The 20,033-nt window shown below is 38.0% G+C and overlaps 1 protein-coding gene across 1 annotated transcript in view; it reads left to right on the top strand.

Annotated features, from left to right (window-relative positions):
- Positions 1-20,033, top strand: part of RASGRF2 (Ras protein-specific guanine nucleotide-releasing factor 2) — a 213,927-nt gene that overhangs the window by 98,860 nt on the left and 95,034 nt on the right. Inside the window, exons 10-13 of the mRNA XM_012664540.1 lie at positions 3,093-3,253; positions 4,189-4,255; positions 4,808-4,944; positions 18,125-18,207. Of these exons, the coding sequence (XP_012519994.1) occupies positions 3,093-3,253; positions 4,189-4,255; positions 4,808-4,944; positions 18,125-18,207 (448 nt within the window). The remainder of the gene's footprint in view (positions 1-3,092; positions 3,254-4,188; positions 4,256-4,807; positions 4,945-18,124; positions 18,208-20,033) is intronic.

Here is a 20,033-nt window from a genome sequence, read left to right as displayed (position 1 = left end):
CTGCAAGATTATGACATAAACCTTAAAAGCCAAGATCCAAATTTTGGAATGAGTTTCTATTTTCAATAACATGAAATATATGTGAATATTTATTAGAAGATCAAGGCACTCTAGGTTGACATTTTGTACAAAATCGATTGTGCGTTGTCAACAGTGTCTTTGTGGAAATGGAATCAGGAAAATTCAGTACAAGGGACTGAATGCAGAGCGAAATGCTTTGAGAATGAGACACGGACTACTCTGGTACATTAATCATTACCAGACTCTAAACCGTGTGCTTTCAGTGTACCAGTGCTCTTTGAAATTGTAACATGGGGTCTAGAGATAGTTATACCTTCTCAAATGCCTAACCCAATTAACATGGAAATCGTTCTTCATTCTTCTTTTACTACTGAGTGGAATTAACAATAAGGGCATTGGCCAGTCTCGAATGCCATTCCAGGGCAATGCAGTTTAGCCATTGAAATAACAGAAATTTTGTTGTTAGTTGACCCCAATTACTAGATAGACTGATGAGCAGGCTGCAAAGGACTGTGCCATAGCAATGGTCTAATACTGAGGAATTACTGATTTAATACTAATTATTTCACTGATTTGTATTAACTGCAGAGAAATAGTTTCTTCCTGTCTCATGGCTATGTTGAAACATCACGTCAAACATAACATGAACCGTAAAAAAAGATCCACGTGAAATGCTTTTTCCAAATATGATTATTTTACAAACCAAACAATAATGTTGACATTTCTCACTTTTAATTCAGATACATACATTTCTGTATGGACCTAATGTCCATGTTCTCCTGCTTGGATATGAGATAAACAGTTATAGATTAAGCATATTAGTGTGTGGTTGCCAAGGAAACATTTATTTATTTATTTTTTTTACCTCAAAGCTGAAATCCACAGTAATTGCTAATATAGGAGCTAACAGTGTATTCTGTAATTTCTTTTTACAATTTTATTTATTTTTTGTATTCTGTAATTTCTGACTTAGGGAATCACTAAATTGCTAGAAGCACTTACCGATGAACACATTTTTATCGAGTTTTCACAGCTTTGCTTATAGCCTTTCTGAAAATGACTCCCAAACCTATCTTTCCCCTAAGACATTTGTCCAAGCCCCTGGATAAATTTACTCCGCCCTTGCTATCTGCCTGATGCCTCACGGCCAGCCATGGCGATGCTAGAACTTATGGTCTTTTCCTATCCGTGCCCTTTCCAGGGTTCAGTTTTATGTTGCTGAATCCACTGCCATCCCCTTGCTATGTCGCTCACTCGGGTGTGACCTTAGGAGAGATACTTAGCCTCAGGCCTCAGTCCCCCCATCTGTGAAATGGGGGGCACTGAACCAGATGCTCTGAGAGGCCTCTGCTGGCTTGTGTTGAATCTCCGTAAGTTCCATGAGCACAGCCTTTTGCTGCTGTTGCTGCTCATCCACTGCCCTAACCTCTCTGCTTCCTGCTGTCCCCACACCCCCCACTACTCTTCAGATGTAGTCCCTTGCTCTGGGCTGTCTGCTAGTCTCCTCCCACCCACCCTGCCTCCTTTATTCACTCTCTTCTTGCTGTTCCTTCCTTAGTGGAGCCTTCTCCTGATCCCTTGTTCCCCCGATCCCACGCCCTCACCTGGGACTGTTCCTTGCTATTCTTCAGGCCTGGAACAACCTCCTTCTCTGTGTCTGTCAAGCAGCCCACGGAAACACCCACCTAATAAACGGTGTGAGATCGGGCATGGGGACTTGGGTCCTTTGCCACCCTGCACACCTTTGCACCTCTCTTAAAAAGGAGATGCAATTTGGAACATTCATATGTTAATGTGAACATTTTGTGACTCACAAGTCATAGTTTAACTGTCTTCTGTATATATGCTCTTTGTATAAAGAACTTTAGTGTTTTGTTTCCACTTACAGAAGTAATCTGTGCTCATTGCAACAATCAGGAAATCCAGAAAATGTATGAAGAGGAAAATAAGGTTGCCTGCAATCTCGTCTCTTAGTGATGACCACTGTTAATGTTTAAGGGTCGAATTGCATTTAATGGTTCTTATGAGGCTGATTTGAGCCTGTGTAAGGCTACATTTGAAGTAGGTGGTGGATTAAACAAATATAAGAAATATGATACCCTAAAAGCCCAGACTTTACCACTATGCAATATATCCGTGTAACAAAATTGCACTTGTACCCCTTATATTTATACAAATAATAATAATAAAAGAAGTATTATTGGCTCCAGGCCTTTCAGAAATTACAACCAAGATGTTTGCAAGAATCTTCCTTAGTGCTTTTTGGCTTGATATTTAACTTACATTGGAATTTTCTTTTGGGGGAGGGGTGGTCATTATTAGGGTGAAATCTAGAAATAATCAAAGGTGATCTCAGTATTATATTAAGTCTGTGCATAGCTTCTCACATTGAATGGAAGACAGTTTTGCTCATAGGAGTGCTCTGGGTATAAATTTTATGCCATTTATTTTCCATTTAGATTCCACAAAGAATTTTTATCATATATACTTTAAATGAAACTTGAAATAGCTGCCCTTTAAGAATAGTTCTTAACTAAATTTCATTGAATTATATATTCATAATATATGTATTTTTATAATACACATATATTGTACATTCTATTTTTTAAATACAAAGTAAACTATGTTAATATGATATTTATCTACCTTCTGTGCTTCAGGAAGAATAAATTCTATTTGCTTTTTATTATGTTATTGTATTACTATGTAATATGTACGTTAATGTTAAGTAAATAAATTGATTGGGATCAAATCACATCACTAAGGACAGATGGCAGAAGTAACCCATTCTTTGAATTCAATTTAACCTTCTTTCAAACTTATTTTCCAGCTTATAGATGAAGAATCAATTCTAAAGTGTTTCACAAAAATATTAGAAAGAGTTCAGTCCTTAAAATACAATGCGTTGTTTCTTCTGCTCAGAGTGTAGGAGATTTACTTGTTCTGAGGGTGGATCAAATAAATAAATCCTTGGTATCTTGGGACATGGGCCCTAGAGTTTATTGCTACAGCAGGGTCCTCATTTCACAGAATTTTAATTGCTGTGTATTCTTCATTTTTGTAATCACCAGGTTCTCTTATTCAAGTACCTTCCGTTGAGAGGGGGAAACTTAGTAAAGTTCGCCTGGGTTCGTTGTCTTTGAAAAAGGAAGGAGAGAGACAGTGCTTCTTATTTACAAAACACTTTTTAATTTGTACAAGAAGTTCAGGAGGAAAACTGCATCTGCTCAAGGTACTGGTTTTCCATGACTATTCGATTTATGTTCCAAGCACTTAGGAGGTATTGAGGTTAATTCAACTGTGACTTTCTTGGTTTTATTATAAAACAGATTGTCCTGATCCCATAAAGAGTGAGGTAGTGTACAGTTACCAACATTTACTTTGTTACCACTTGTATTCAAAATAATAAAAATTTATTTTGTGTGCATTGCCATAAAGAAGTACAATTAAATTCATAACCTGGACAAAATTATAACTAGTTGATGACTACTGAGCTGCAAAAATCTCCAAATCACTGCAAAGTACCGATACTGTAATTACTAAATGCTATTTATTTTATCTTGCTCTGTACCTGGAGCCAGCAAACTATGGCCCCATGGCTTACTGCCTGCTTTCGTTAATAAAGTTTTATTGTAACACAGCCATGCTCAGTTGTTTACCTATTATCTGTGGCTGCTGTTACACTAAAATGGCAGGTTTGAGTAGTTATGATAAAGATCACATGGCTTGTAAAGCCTAAAATATTTACTATATGACCCTTTACAGAAAAAGTTTGACTGTCTATACCTTCTGTTGTTATTGCTTAAAAATATTCAACACTGTGATGATGGTTGTCTACTGCTTAAACTACTTTCTGGTTGGCTGAGTCCAGCCCTTTGCTGAGCTGCATTACTTTCTAAAGCTGCTATGGTGCCATCTGGTCTCCCATGTACTGACTTGCTAAATTTTATAAACATTGGGAGTGAGAGTGGGGTGGGGGAGAAGAATTTAATTGAAGTTAAATGAATCCAATTTCTTTTACTCATCTAAGTTTAATTTTGGACCCTATGAAAAATTTTTTATGCATAGCAGAATTGCTATGGCAAATTGAGTATAAGGTTTACAAATCAGAGCTTCCCAATCTACACAGACCTTCAGCCTCTTAATGAAAAATCGCTTTGTTTCCAGACAGGTGGGGTTCTCTCTCTAATAGAATGTACATTGATTGAGGAGCCCGATGCAAGCGATGATGACTGTAAGTCATATTCTATGACTTAGAATTATATTAGAATTAAAAAAAAAATAAAGTTCTATGTTTTTATGCTTTTAGTGTTAAGAAGAGCTGCTTAAGGAAGCAAGAAAGCTGCTGGGAACAAACTCCCTAAAGTCATTTATATATAAAAAATTCTGTTGAGAACCATTTAGCCCATGAGCCTTGTTAAACTATCTTTGTGAATTCACATTTTACAGACTTTTGTCTCATGATAGTGACTATTCAGTGGCACATAGAGAAGAAAGTAGAATTAGAGTGTTGGAATGCTATAGATTATGGGATTAAAAAAACACACGCAAAACTAGGAAATGAAAAGGAAACCAGTATCCTAGTCTCAAGTGACCTACTGACCTCAGCTTCTTTATCTACTTATGAGCTTAATAAAGTCTTTCCTGTGCCCGAGAAGTACGATATTGCTGGAACGAGATTCTGGACTTGCATGCACATTTATCATAGTAATAGAACTACGGGAAAGCAGCTATCCCTCATGATTTTGTATTCACATCTAATTGTTTGGTTTACATTGTGTCTAAGCCAAAGGTTCTGGGCAAGTGTTTGGGCACCTGGATTTTAAAATAGTGGTGGAGCCTCCCGACGCTGCCTCCTTCACCGTGGTCTTGTTAGCACCTTCACGCCAGGAGAAGGCTGCCTGGATGAGCGACATCAGTCAGGTAAGCAAGTGGCAAAAATTTCACAACATAAACTTTTAGAGAGGATTTTTCAAGTTCTTTTATTTTTATTGAAAAATTGCATCCAGGTTGTTGAACCTGTCATCACCACTCTGTATCTCGATAGGCTGTGATTGCTTTTTTGTTGTTTGTTTTTCTTTTTAACATTAAAATTTACTTGAAATGTAGTAGTTGCATTTTAGTTCCTGGGCATTTTGCACCAGCTGCAAATGCAATCACTTGGGTCGAGCAGCGTAGAAATTGCCCTGTTAGTAATAGATTCTCCAATGATTCCACTAGATATTTTGTTTGTTTGTTTCTGAAGTAGGAAAGTGGTGAGAGATACAAAAAGAGCTAGCAAGAGCTATAGTGAGAAATCAAGAATTAAAGAATCAAAAGAGACACGATCTGTACCATGAAATCTGAAAATGAGCTGCTGTATTTCATATGAGAAAAATTAGGGAACAGAATTGCTTATCTTTCCTTGCTTAGCAATGCCCAGTTAGGGAATTGGTACATTTGTTCAGACAATAATATGATTTAGAAATATGTCAAAACTGGTCATGATTGGACTAGGGCATTCCTAAATTCAGGTGCCATGTGAATTTTGGATCCATTTGCTAATATAGGGGAAAAGTGATGCTGTGTAAGGAAATATTAAAAGAAGTCTTGATAATTATTTTCAAAGTTGTTAAGAAAGATTGAGGCAAATGGAAAAGGCATATATCATAGATTTCATTGCCTTCTTTTTTCTGAAGAGCTCCTAATACTTTATATGTAAGACTTAGGTGGAAACATGAACTGTATCATAGTTCTTTAGATACTTAATTTTTTTTAAAGCAACTGAAAACCAAAGAGAAATAGAGAATGAATGGCAATAATAATTATTTTTATTTGTCAAAGAAGTTTTAAAGACTCGATTTCATTTGGCCCTCACAATAATATTCTCAAGGTAAACAGAGAGAAATATTATTAGTCCCATTTCACAGATAAGAAACCTGAGGTTTGGAAAGCTAAGCATTTGTCAAGTTACCTAACTGCATTGAGTCAGGACTCAAAGTTAATCCAGGTCTTTTTTTTCAGTACTCTAAACATCCTCTATAAGAGTGCCTTATGCTGAATTTTTACTTACATATCATCAGGACTGCTTTGATGGTGAATAAATAGCTAGAAGAGAAGCCACTTCATTTCTGGCTGACAAAGAAATGAAAATATGGGACCTTCCATATTTGCATAACTGCCTCCTTGGGGGGATTTATTAATACTTTCATTAGCTCTGTGCTATATCAATTAATACTGTAATGAGTCTCTTTCTATTTGTAATGCACCTCTTAATCTAACAAAACTCTGGATCATTCATTGATTCTACGAACATTTATGGAGGAATCACCATGTGCTTCCAGGTATCGTGCAGGTACCAGGGATACAGCAATGGTTCCTGCTTTCAAGAAGACAGGCTGGCTTGTAGGGAGGAAAAGGAAGTAAACTTCATGCAACAAAATTTTGTAAGCATTGTGAGCCAAGTAGGAAGAATGGGGAGAATAGGAGTAGACAAAGGTGTTTTTCCAGCTGCTCTACCTTCTACCTTGTGATATATCTGGGGCTCCTAAGACACGGAGTTGGTAAAAGTTTAAGAGACCTTCCTTAGGGTACCAGCTGAGGCATTGTTAAGAGAGAAAGACTTGGAGTATGTGAATCATTCTGTGCCTGGTTTTTTAAAGAAAAGTACCCAGCGCTTTGCCTGCCACAAACATCCATGTGAGTCTTTCTCAGCTTAGACTACACCTTGAGGCGGAAGTATTCAATTTTCTCCTTATTTCCCTAAGCTGCTATGGCTAATATGTGGCTTAGCAAAAAATTGTACTAGATTGTATCTGCAGGTGAAGGTAGCTAACAGAAAGTTATTTCTTTTTCAGTAATGATGATATCACATGAAATTACTATGTTCAATACTAGAATCTTGACATTGTGTGGCTTTGACCCTTGTGGTTTCATTCATTCAACAAATATATTTATGCAGTGATAGCTATGCCAGGTACTATTCTAGGGATTTATGGCATATCATGAACAAAAGAGACTACAGCAACAAAAGATTCCTTGACCTTGACCTTTTGTAGCTTACATCCTAGCGTGGGGAAGAACAAAAATAAAGGATAAAGGTAATAATAAATAAGTACATACTGTTTTGTGGTAGGAGGTGATAGGGCATGGTAAGAAGGAGTAGGCTGCTGGAGGTAGACGTGAGTTGGTAGAGTTTTGAAATGGTGGTCACCTCACTCTGAAGGAGACATTCAGACAAAGCCTGTAGTCAGTGATGGAGATACCATGTGGATATGTGATGGAGGAAAAGGCATTGCAGGCAGAAGCAAGAGTGATGGTAAAGGCTCTAAAGCAGGATGCCGCACATTTCAAGAAATACCGTGAAAGCCAGCATGGCGGGAGTGGAGCGTGTGAAAGGGAGAATAGAAAAAGAGGAAGGCAGAGAGGTAAAAGGGGCCAGATCAGGGACGCCTTTCTAAGCCAGTGAAAGGGAGGCTTTGGCTTGTACTCTGAGTCAGATGAAAGTTATTAAAGGATTTGAGCAAAGGAACGCTGCAATCTGACTTAGGTTTGAAAAGGATCACTTTGGCTGTGACGGTGACCATAGACTGAGGGCAGAGGGCAAGAGTGGACGCAGGGAGGTGAGTGAGCAGCTACTGCAGTAACCCAGGCGAGAGATGTTAAAAGCTCCAACTGGCACAGCAGGAGTGGAGTTGGAGAGAAGGGTTCTGAGTCTGGATTCATTTTGAAGGTAGAGCCTGCAGGGTTTTGTTATGGATTAGATCTGGGATGTGAGAGAAAAAGAAGAGTCAAGGATCACACCAGAGTTTTTGGCCTGAGCAACTGGCAGAATGGAGTTGTCATTAATTGAGATGGAGGAGTCTGCTGGGGAAAGAGATTTGGATTTGAAAATCAGAAGTTTATTTTTGGATATGTTGAATCTGAGAAGTCTGTTAGACTGTTAAAGTGGAATTGTCAAATAAGCAGTGGGCTATGGAAGTCCAGAGTTTAGGGAGAGGTCTGTGTGGGAGACACGACATTATTTGGGCAATATTTAAGGTTGTGAGACTGTTGAGATCCCCAAGGGAATAAGCGTAGATAGAAATGAGAAGACAGTCATGTGTGGACGGAGAGAGGGTCAGGGAGAATAGGGAAGAGGACCAAAAGGAATCACCAGTGCGGTAGGAGGACAGCCAAGATGGCGTCTTAGAAGTCAAGAGAAGAAAAGTGTCAAGGGGAAGGAGTGGACACGTGTCAACTGTGCCAAGGGCTCGGTCAGGTAGCGAGTGTTCTGGGTGTGAATGGTGGGTGGTAGGGACAGCGTGCTCTGCTCTTGACTGAGCCTAGCCTGCTGCCCAGCAGCCTACGTGGCAACTGCCTTCATTCTCTGCTTAAAGCATTTTCATTTTATGGGAGAAATTACATATACATTCCTGGAATTTGTCAGTCTCTCAAGTATATCTCTGGATGTATTCATTACTAATAAGATGAGTTTACTGAATGCTTGAAAATGTACTGTTTACTATTTCATTGTGTATAGGTTATGGACACAAAATCGAACTAGAAATATTCCCAACACCCAACACACTAAAATGTTTATCAGAGTATTTCAACAGATAACCTGAGAGTTACCTGAGAATTTTTCAAAAATGCAGATTCCTGAACCCACATTCCAGAGGCCGCGCTAAACTCCCTAGGTTTAACAAGCTCCATAGATCAGTTTTGCGCAATTACAGAATCTCTGTTCTGAAGAATGAACTTTCTATCTCTAAAGTCTCCACAGTCCCGCCATACAGACATGATTTTACAGTTTTTCTCTCAGTATATATATACATCATTTTTGCTTTTTACCTCATTTACTTCTTCCTGTATTCTTACAAACTTTTCATATTGGTTTCTTCTAATAACTATATATAGGTATTAGAAGCTATATATATAGTATACATATATTCTACCACATTAATTTGCCACTTTTATAGCTTTTTCTGAATAATTGAGCATTGAGTATGTGGGCTGTTTCCAAGTTTTAGGATTAATATATCACGTGGTGCTAAACATCTTTGTGCAGGAGTTTTTTCCCCCTTTTAAGGTCCCTTGTTGGTATATATTCCCCAAAGAGTATAAGGCAGGTACAGAGGGCCTGATCACTTTCCTGACTTCATGATTCCTCGTTTGACAGATTGCCACAATTCCTTCAAGAAATACATAACTCATCATTTCACTACATCATCACCAAGGTATCTATGTACCTTTCTTCTAAGTCTTGCCGATGTTGAGATTTGTCACACTTATCACATTTTCCTATTTAATGGAAAAGTGGTTTTGCCTTCTAGTGGTTTTAATTTATATTTCTGTAATTATCAATGAAATTAACATTTTCCACTATTTCTATTTCTTGTCTCTTTATACCAGATGAACATTAATTCATTGGATCTATCCTTACAGGCTAAAGAAATGGACATTTTATTTCAATTTAAATAATGAATATGTCCTCCATTATTTTGTCTTTTTAATTTTTGTCACTGTTTTTCTAAATCTTAGTTTTTTTGTGCCTTGGTTTGAAGTCACCTTGCTAAACTATTATACTGTGTTACACTAATCACACATGACTCTTATTTAAAATAATAAAGTGATTCCTGAGCATTGATACAATTCCAGTTTCACATAGGAACTCTGCAGAAAATTTAAGACTTTTAACTTTGCCAGGTCTTTCTCTCTGAAGCTGTAATTTTTAAAAAAGAACAATTGCTTGAATAATTAATCACACTGTCAGTTACACCAGTAAGGCCGTAATTAACTGTTGGCGCCTCCAACAAAATGTGCAAGTGGCTAATGGTCTCAACCAATAATTCTCCTTTTTCATCTATTTATAGGGAAAGATTTGAGGCTGAAGATTTGACCATTCATTTCAATAAAGTGCATTCATTTGCGCTTGTCTTACTGTCACACATAATGGTTTATTAAACAGATTCACTATAATTATGGGTATTAACTAACATGCAGAATTAAAATTCACCTCTGAACTTTTTGGTTTGGGCAGATATGCCAAACACAGACCTATGTAGGCAGATTTGCTGCATACTGGACATGCTAAAAATGTGCTGAAAATAGCTTCTCTGGACTCAAGAAGGAATTTTCTACTCTAATATAAAAAGGTGAATTAAAAGAAAAATTCAATCTAATCTTTCTTCCCACTACTACTTCCCACTACTTAGAAGTATAGAGAAGGTAAAAAATATGGTGACGCAGTAGACCACTGACCTATGACCAAGTACTGCCTTAAGCAAGACCTTCAAAAACCCATACTAGAGAAGTCATCCTCAACACTGTCCAGGGACCAGCTGCATCAAAATCTGGGGCTTCTGTGAACATAGATATACCCAGATCCCACCCCAGTCACTACAAACTGAACTAGATTACCCATGATCTTGGAATCTGCTTTCATTATCCTGTTATTTCAAAGTTTGCTGTAATTCACATAAATTGAATATGACATAAAGATATCTGATACCCTGCTCATTTTAATATATTTCTTTGTAACTGAGTGAACTCTGTTCATTTCCCCAGGGCTCCATGACTTCATCTCAACAACCAAGGTATATGCTTATATAATCATAAATATGTATCACACCTTCCACTATAAATATATTCATACACAACTTATACATGTGGGTATGTCTATATGATATACACAGAACTCTTGCATCAGTGCAGCAATACTCAAAGGCCCAAATGGAAGTGAGATAAAAGCAGAATTCCTAATTAAAATAGAGTTGGTGGACCCAGAGCCCCCAGGAGCTCTGCTTATTCACACCCAAGTTGTCCCTAAAGCCTGGCTGGGGATGAAAAGCCCATTTTGAAAACCACTCCTCTAACATAAGTGTATCATAATATCAATCTATCTATCCCTCCATCCATCCTATGGATGAATTAAAGATTGTGTACCAATTATCCAAGACCTTTTTGTATAGCTATAAAATATGACTTTTCATTATATGGTCTTTTGAGCTATGGTTCAGATTGCATGTATATTTTGTTCTTGTGAAACTTAAGTATAAGTGCAAATTTCTTTTTATTTCTAATAATTTTAATGCTCCACACACTGAATCATAAAGATTTATGAATGAGACCTGACACTGGATAATGAGTTGTGCTAAAATGGTCACATAAATCTCTTCTTTTGGATATAAAACATTTATCCCGAGTTCCAATTCTGGCAATGTGGAGGACTGAGATGACTTAGGTCCCTTCTAGCTACCAAACCAGAAATTTTTAGCATGAAGAATCAGTAAAAAAAAATTAATACATAGGTGATATTTAAAGATAGAAAAGGAAATCTCTAGTTGCCAGAAACAACAAGGGAACTTAAAGCCAGAGCAGAAAGCTTGTAAGCTGAAGATTTAGAGATTTGGGAATGATTTTAGATTACGTACTGGTCCCAAGCCCTAGGAGACTTAACATATTAAGGAGGGAAGAGGTAGCCTCGGGCCCATTAAAGTAATTGAGATCCCTATTTAAAGCCTGGACATAGGAAGGCTGTTCCCTCTGTGAAATAAGAACTTAAGAAACCCTACCCATTGACCCAAGGAAAGAAATAAGGAAGTTTTCCTTTGTCTTGGGTTCTGAATTTTTTAAAATCTCCTTTTAAAAAAATGAATATGTCTGTGGTCTACAGATCTGAAATTCAGATTTATAATAGCCACATAGTGTGAAAATTCCAAGCTGAGAAATTATAAAAGTAACTTTTAATTGTTGAAATCCCAAACATGCTTGTAGATGCAAACACAAAGCCACTCCATTAGCAACATTTCTACAATCCAAGGCTCATGACATGTGCTCAAATAAAAAATTACAAATTTTATGAGTAAATTACCTATTTTATGAGTAAATAACCTATCATGAGCAAGACTCAGCAGATGGGGGAACTGTAGAATTAGCACTGCAAAAACTTCAGATAATAGGGTGACAACTTGGAAAAGACAGTACAATAAGAATGTTTAAAATATAACAAAACTATGAAAGAAAGGAAGTAAGGAAGGAAGGGAAGGAGGGAGGGAGGAAGGAAAGAAGGAAGAAAGAGAGGAAGGAATCAGAAGGAAAAAACAGATCACCATGTAAAAAGGAGCAGGCTAATGTCAAAGAACCAAATAGAAAATCTAAAACAGGAAACTATAGACATCAAACTTACAAATTTACTGGAAATTCATTAAAGACAGTGGATCAACCACAGCTGATGAGAAGATTAAGAACCAGATAATATATCTATGAGGAAATTACCTAGGATACAGCAAAGACAGACAAAGAGAAGGCAAATATGAAAAACAGATTCAGACATAGAGAATAGAGTTAGGAGGTCCAACATACATTGAATGGAAATTCCAGAAAAACAAAAAAAGATTTGAGAGAATAGAAAAGATACAGTCTTCAAAGAGAAAATGAGTAAAAATTTTCAAAATGGATGAAAGATACGAGTGCTCTTACTGAAGAAGCATACTTAATTCTAAGCTGCATCTATTCAATGAAAACCTCATCTAGGCACATTGAGGTGAAATTATGGAAGATAAAACACAAAAAGAAAAATCTCAAAAAGTAGAAAGACAGATTACCTATGAAAAATTAAAAGATAGAAAGGTAAAAACTTTTTTACAAGGAGAAATATGTAAGTACAGTCACTGTGTCTTTGTAATAGCAGAAGAATGGAGACCTCTTAAATGCACATATGGAAGAGATTGCCTAGATAAAGCGCACTATGTATGTTTATACCTTAGGATAGATACCAGTTAAAATGAATCAATGAACGTTACACACAGACATGAACAAATCTTAAAAGCAACATGGGATGAAAAGATTACCAACATCTGTGTAAATGTTTAAAATGCAAATAATGTTGTATTAATATATTACGATGGGCAGATACATACAAATATAGTAAAATAAGAAAAAAGGAATGAAGGAAGGACAAGTGGATACTCATCAGTGTCAGGACAGTGGTTACTTCTGGGGTGGAAGGAGCCTACTGCAATGGAAGAAGAGGGGGCTTTATCTATGTGTGCAGTGTTTTTATCCTTAAGAGAAAAAGGATGATCTATAGCAAATATGGCAGAGCATTAATATTAGGTCTAGGTGGCTGGTATATGGATGCCTCATTCTTTTCTGTATGTTTGAAATATTTCATAATAAAAAATAAAAACACTGAAATGAAAAATAAAAGCCTATATTTACCCTCTTTCTGCTTATATCTCTTGAATTCCAAATGGTGAATCCCTATCTTCATGAAGGGAGAAAGGTGAGAAAAGAAATTGAAGACCTTTGCCATTCTGTTTGTTAGATGAATAATGATTTTTTTAAAAATAAATAGCTTAATAGTATTAAAATTAGGTCTAGGTGGCTGGTATATGGATGCCTCATTCTTTTCTGTATGTTTGAAGTATTTCATCATAAAAAATAAAAACACTGAAATGAAAAATAAAAGCCTATATTTACCCTCTTTCTGCCTATATCTCTTGAATTCCAAATGGTGAATCCCTATCTTCATGAAGGGAGAGAGGTGAGAAAAGAAATTGAAGACCTTTGCCATTCTGTTTGTTAGATGAATAATGATTTTTTTAAAAATAAATAGCTTAATAGTATTAAAATTATTAACCCTTCGTTTTTTAATCTTTTGTGATAGTTAATTTTTTTGACATGTTATTTTCTCATTCCAATTCTTTTTATGTAATTACGTGTTTTTTTAAAAATTAAATGTTATTTTTGCCAAAGAAATATTCTAATGTATATTCATATTAGGGAAAAAACAGAGATTTATTTTCTATTTTCCCTCTCCAATTTCATGCAGTATTCTGCCTACGCTGTTTATATGTAACACTGTAACCAATCAAAAATATTTCAGTGTGTCTCTTCTGTGTTTCTCTGCAAAGCCTTCTGAGGTCCTGGGTCACTATACCCTGGACTGGCACAGTAGATGAGGGATGGCAGAGGGGAAAGCACTTGCTTCTTATGTTGGGGACAGGAGAGAAAGCTCTATTTCGGCTCCATGGAGAGGGCTCATCTCCCAATCGTGGCACTTGTATCACACATCATGGCTCCTGTTGGGGACTATGGAAGCTGATTGTCTCCCTGGCACCACTTTCCACCCTACAGAGGGCCCTGGGCAAGTGAACTGGGAAGACTGGTCTGGAGACCCCCTTCCTCTTGGTTCCTCTTTCAAAAAGCAAGAGTTTCCTTCCTTCTGGTCACCAAGGGGAGGGGAATGAGCAAAGTCAGCCCACAGAAAATTGCATCTTAAGATGCCTTGATTGTGGGTATCTCATTGCTTTGACAGGACACCACTGTCTTTACCTTCTCTGACTGTTGACACATGTGGTGTGAAATGCCCCTTGAACTCATCTACAATGGTGCATTTGCTGGGTTTCCAGACTTAGTACCAACCTAATTCCTGTATTCCCCAGGGATTTGGACTAAGAATCCCTCAGAAACAGGAGTTAAATCTCTGCTCTCCCATCTCCTGTCCAGGATGAGGCATCTGTGACTCAGGTCTGTGTCTCTAGCCTCCTCCAGTGCCCACCCCCACCTTGTCTGGGCTCCACTTGAACAGAGTGGCTGTCTCTTTGGAGCTGTGTGGGAGCTCTGGGCTGAGTGTAGGTGGTCTCACCAGGTCATTACCTCATCTCTGTTCTTGACTGTACAGTCATCCTAAGGCTGTTGTCTGTATAACTGAGCCATTTGCTTAGAATATTAAAGGAAATTGAAGGAACAGTGTTCATTTTCCACAGGTCTCACCAAACACCATCTCCACCCTCCCACTTCCTGTGTTGGTTACCCAAGTGGATTCCTCATTGTGCTTCAGAAACATTGAGAGTGGAAAGAAGCCTAAGGAATGGCTGAAAGGCCACTGGGGTGAAGGATCACATACCCTCACCCTCCTCTCCCCGTGTGTGCAACCCCTCACCCCATACAGCTCTTTTCCTTATCATCCCACCCCTGCCCTCCACATAGTGTGTGGTAAGAACAGGGATAAGGTTAATGCATTTGCTCCTGAGATTAGGAAAGTGAACTTGCCTTATTCATCTTCGAAACTCCTCCACATGTCCTTGCCCCGCTTCCCACCCTCACCTCCCAGCACTCAGCCCGGTGTCTTCACGTAGTAAGTACTTAATCAATGCAGTTGTAAGACAGCTGTTGAGGAAAATCCCCAGTGCCATACAACCAATGCATCTTCTTGATGCTCTTGAGAATCCAGAAGACAGACTGATTTGGGTTAGACTCTGGGTCATTCAAAAAACATTCGGCCATGCTTTATTAGTTTAAATATATTTGCATCAGAAAATTTAAAAATTGCCTTCTAGCAATGGTCATCTTTTATTTTTACCTTGTTTTTTTCTCTTGGTTTTGTTCAGTAACTCATCCATTTTTATCATTTCTTTCTTCAAAACAGATATCCACACCCTTTCCTCTTCATTCCCACAGTCTGCCTCAGGGGAGCTACAAATCATTTCATTTATTGACTCAGAATATTGTTCTGATGATCTGCGGTCCCCAAGCCCTGGGCCGTGAACCGGTGCCAGCTAGGAACTGGGCCACGCAGCCGGAGGCAAGCGAGGGAAGCCCCACCTGCACCCACAGCCGTTCCCCTCGCTGGCATCACTGCCAGAGCCCTGCCCCCCACCCCCCTCCATCTGGTGAGCACGAACCTCGCTGCAAACTGCGCATGCGCGGGATCCAGGTTGCGCGTTCCCCATGAGAATGCAACACCTAATGATCTGAGGTGGAGCCGAGGTGGTCAGGTCCCCCCAGCCCTCGTCCGTGGAAGAACTGTCTTCCACAAAACCGGTCCCTGGTGTCAAAAAGGTTGGAGACTGCTGTTGCTGATCCCTTGGGTCTCCATTTATTCGTCCCTCTTTAGCACCATGAGGCCAGTTCAGATCTCAACATAAATGAACTGCTTAGAAATCCTCGGTGGCTTCCCATCTGCCTATAGGATAAAATCCAAACTCAAGACTCCCTTCTGACTCCCTCCTGACTCCAACTGACTTCTTCAGTGCTCTCTGTCACTTTCTTCTGCATTGGAGACACAAGCACCAGCCAGCCCATCTCTTCTTTCTTCCGTGTGTTCCCACTTTGAAATGGGGCCCTTGATAGATATTTTCATCCGGCCCTGACTGAGAGCTCTCCCTCGGAGGTGGTGTGGCTTTTCTCCTGGCCCAACAGGGCACCCCACCAGCTGGCAGCTTGACTCACTGGTGCAGACACTGAGTACATAACAGGGCACACGGGGTACTGCGGTTTCAGGATTTGGGGGAGAACGCCATTTCCAACTTCCTGCAGCTCGACACTTACACGAAGTAGGATGAGAGAAGCAGCATTTATTGATCTTGAAGGAGAGCTGCCTGTGCCCTTTTCTGGAGAGCGTGAAACTCGTGCTGGGAGCCAGACCAGCAGAGAGGCTGGACCTCCAGATCGCATTCTTTGGGGGCCACTACTGGGTTGTTTGTTTGGAATTGTACTTTCAACCAATGTTGAGGGAGTTTATACAAAACAGTTTGGTAAAACTTGTAGGTACTTTAAAGATATTGTTGAGGACATTGTTCACTACATTATTCAATATTTTTCTTTTATGAGAACCCATGAGATAATCTTTCTCTCTGGTCTCAGACTAGGGTTAATTGATTTCTACTAAACTGTGAATTTTGTAACTAACCATGCCCCTCTCTGAGTCAGCTGCTCCATAGCCCAGCTAATTTTGAGACCCACTTAAAGCTTCATCATACTGTTTTCCATTCTTTGTCTAAATCCTCTCTGACTTTCTTGCTTATTTTGACTTTTGTCTTATTATATGTGTTTTTGTACTCGGTTGTGTGAACGAGATGGAGTATAAATTCACAGATAAACACATCTAACCAAATTTATAGTTAGATAACCATAATTATTTATATAAAAACCATAACTTCAAAGTATTTCCAGATGCTGTAGTTTAAGGAAATATATTGAAGGGGAACTTTAAAATAATTCACTTTCTCCCCATAAGTTAGTATCCTTTATACCTGGTAGTTGCAATAATAGCATAAGATGTGAGAATAGCAAAATTTTAAGGAAAAACAACTATGAAAATGGCTGATCTCCTACGTAGACTGAATAGTCAGGATTCCAATGACGTAAAGTTTCTTATATGCATATTTGCCCTTTTATTAGAACTTCAAGTTTAAGGCAGATCCTGAGTTCAGGACCTGTGTGAGGTCACATTGCAATCAGCTTCTGTGTACCGTTCAGTTGCAGTCACAAAGCACTATATGGTATCCTAGTGACCAGAAGCAATTTTTTGTTTTTAAGAATTGTTTTATTTTTTAAAATTTTGCTATTTTGTTCTATGGGAATGTGTATAATTCAAAATAAATTCTTCTCTAACCCAAAGTCGTTGCAGAGGAAAATTTCAAATTGATAAGGCATAGATTAAAACACGGAGGCAGAGAAAATTAGCAGAAGTTTCTGAGTTCTCCTCTTAGAAAAGAGGAAAAGATGATACAGGGCTTTAAGCAGGCCAGAGTCTGGAGAAATTACACAGCCCTCCCTCACCAAACCAACATGGTGTCAATGAAAACTGTTACAGATACCAGTAAAATGTGGGAATTTATTGGCAGAAAACACCTGAGAAGCAGGCACAGTGCTTTCTATTGAGACAGAAGACGAATTCCATCCAAGGAAGCCACCGTTTCTAATCTAACTACTCCATACTACCCCCTGGTTGCAGGAAATGAATATAGCAGGGGCAATCGCGATCAGAAGGCCTAAAGCTCTCAAGTAGTGTTGGCACAGCCAGAGAATTATGTTGAAGTGACATTGTGGTGAGAATTCTTGAGAAACACATTCCAGGAAAATACAGCTGTTGAGTCTGTCTTCGGGTATTTGTCAGGCATTTGGTTGGTACACAGTTTTAGTATCCAGATATTGAATGTGTTCATCAATGTGTAGTATTCACCTGCTGCTTTGTGTGTGTGTGTGTGTGTGTGTGTGTGTGTGAGTGAGAGAGAGAGAGAGAGAGAGAGAGAGATAGAAAATGAAATTTTTTTTGGCTATAAACAATTCTGGGAATGAATGATCTGCCTAGGTTTTCACGTGGGTTGTAATTGCCTGTTTTTTAATTTCACAGTGTGTGGACAATATACGATGTAATGGTTTAATGACTATAGTGTTTGAAGAGAATTCCAAAGTTACTGTGCCACATATGATTAAGTAAGTGCAATAATCCTTTCCTTTATATTTTAATCAAGCTCAAATTGGCAGAGAATATAAAACCTTGAATAAAATGTTGCTTTAATAGGATTCTGCTTCTTATTGAGAATATGTTTCTTGACAGTAAGACAATAATTCATGTTATGCCATCATAAATATAATAATACTATCATAATGGTTTTTCAGATTCACAGTTTACTTTATTGACTCGTAGTGTAGAACAATTTCATACTGTTACGTATGCCTTCACTCAGGACAAAATCCCATCAAGATGTTCAGGTTCAATATAAAAAATTAAAATAGTGACAGCCAGATGTGTCAAGGTCAGAGGGTGGACCAAGATACGGCAGACTCATTTGGTGTCTTCCCAGAGTAAAATACATTTTTAAAAGCAGTGCAATCTTTAAAAAAAAAATAAGTTACTTGAAACTAAGAAATGTTTCTCTTTCATGCCTTTTTATGTGGCAGTTTTGAAGTCTGAACTATTTATGCTGAGGCAATAAATAACATTAACTTCAGAAGGATGACTTTGCCATTCTGATAGATACTAACTACAGTTAGCATCATCCCAGTGGAGCAAGTTTTAAGACTTATCAATTATTGTGTCAGGTGAAGGCAGAGTACATAATACTAGTGCCATCATTGCTACAGAAAAATATAAACCGTGAAAGAATGATATTTTATATTACTAGTCAAATTTTAAAATATTTTGGGTAGGACCTTTTTAAATTCTAGAGCAAAGATTCCTTTTGCATTCAATTTTCTAGGTTTTCTATTAGCAGAATTTTTAAAACCAGATTAGGTAAAAAATATGATGCTAAGATTAAGAATAAATATAAAATATTAAGTCAAAAAATGCAAATTATGACAATTTTTGAATTCCCATCATTGAGCTAGAGTTTTCTTATTAATTTTCTACTATAGGATTCTTATTTTAATGTTTCAGAAAGTGATATATATGATTTTCATTCTTTTTGAAAGTACTTTCTTGGAGGTTAGACAGCCATGGACATCCAACTGCTTTAGAATTAGAATGTGTAAATCAGACAGTACAGCCAAATTATAACCCCCCAGACCCTAGGGCAGCTGTACCTCCACTACACATACATTTTGTTGACTTTTAAAATTAATACTAATGAAAACTTTAGCTTTGTGCCTGACCAATTTTTGCTGGCACCTGAATGTATCTTCTGTCCCCGACCAAGGCAGTTTTACCAGGGTCCATGTGCAGTCTCACTTGCTTAACCACTTACTTGCAGACCAAGACTTTTCTGCCTTTGGGTGCACAGAGCAACACTTAAATGAGTTGGAATTGCTCACCTGCTGGAACAGAAACCTGTATCTTGGGCTGTAGGGATTTTCTATTAAAGCCAATATATCTATAGTACATTAGATGTATTCCCAAGGCAGAGTGAAGTTTCATATATTTATTCCTTCTGTTTCTCCCAGCCTTGTTGAACCTGATTGTCCTTAATCAGAGGAAAGAGTGTGATTTTACGATCTCTGTTCCTTCTCATGGCCCTATTCTACCGTAAATCTTGTATTCCTGCCTCCCTGTGCATCTGTCTCCTTGGCTACATACCATGAAAAAAATCCCAACATTTTTCAGAGTTAAAAGAAAAAAATTATCCTATCATGACTGTGTCTTATTACTGACATAGCATCACTTTTTGAGCACTCATTTCCTTTTAAAATTTACCAATTATAATAGGTGATTTGGGTTTGATCGCTCAGGATTGCTTTTGAAGTGTTTACCAAAAAGCAGTTGCTATTATCATGGGAGACTTAGTTAATGTGTTGTATCTTTCTTGAGATTCCCTTAGGAA

Source organism: Propithecus coquereli, unplaced genomic scaffold (assembly GCF_000956105.1).
Source record: "Propithecus coquereli isolate 6110/MARCELLA unplaced genomic scaffold, Pcoq_1.0 Scaffold9, whole genome shotgun sequence".
NCBI classification, from domain to species: Eukaryota; Metazoa; Chordata; class Mammalia; order Primates; family Indriidae; genus Propithecus; species Propithecus coquereli.
Note: the sequence above shows the minus strand (reverse complement) of the source record. Positions and strands in the feature narration are given on the sequence as shown.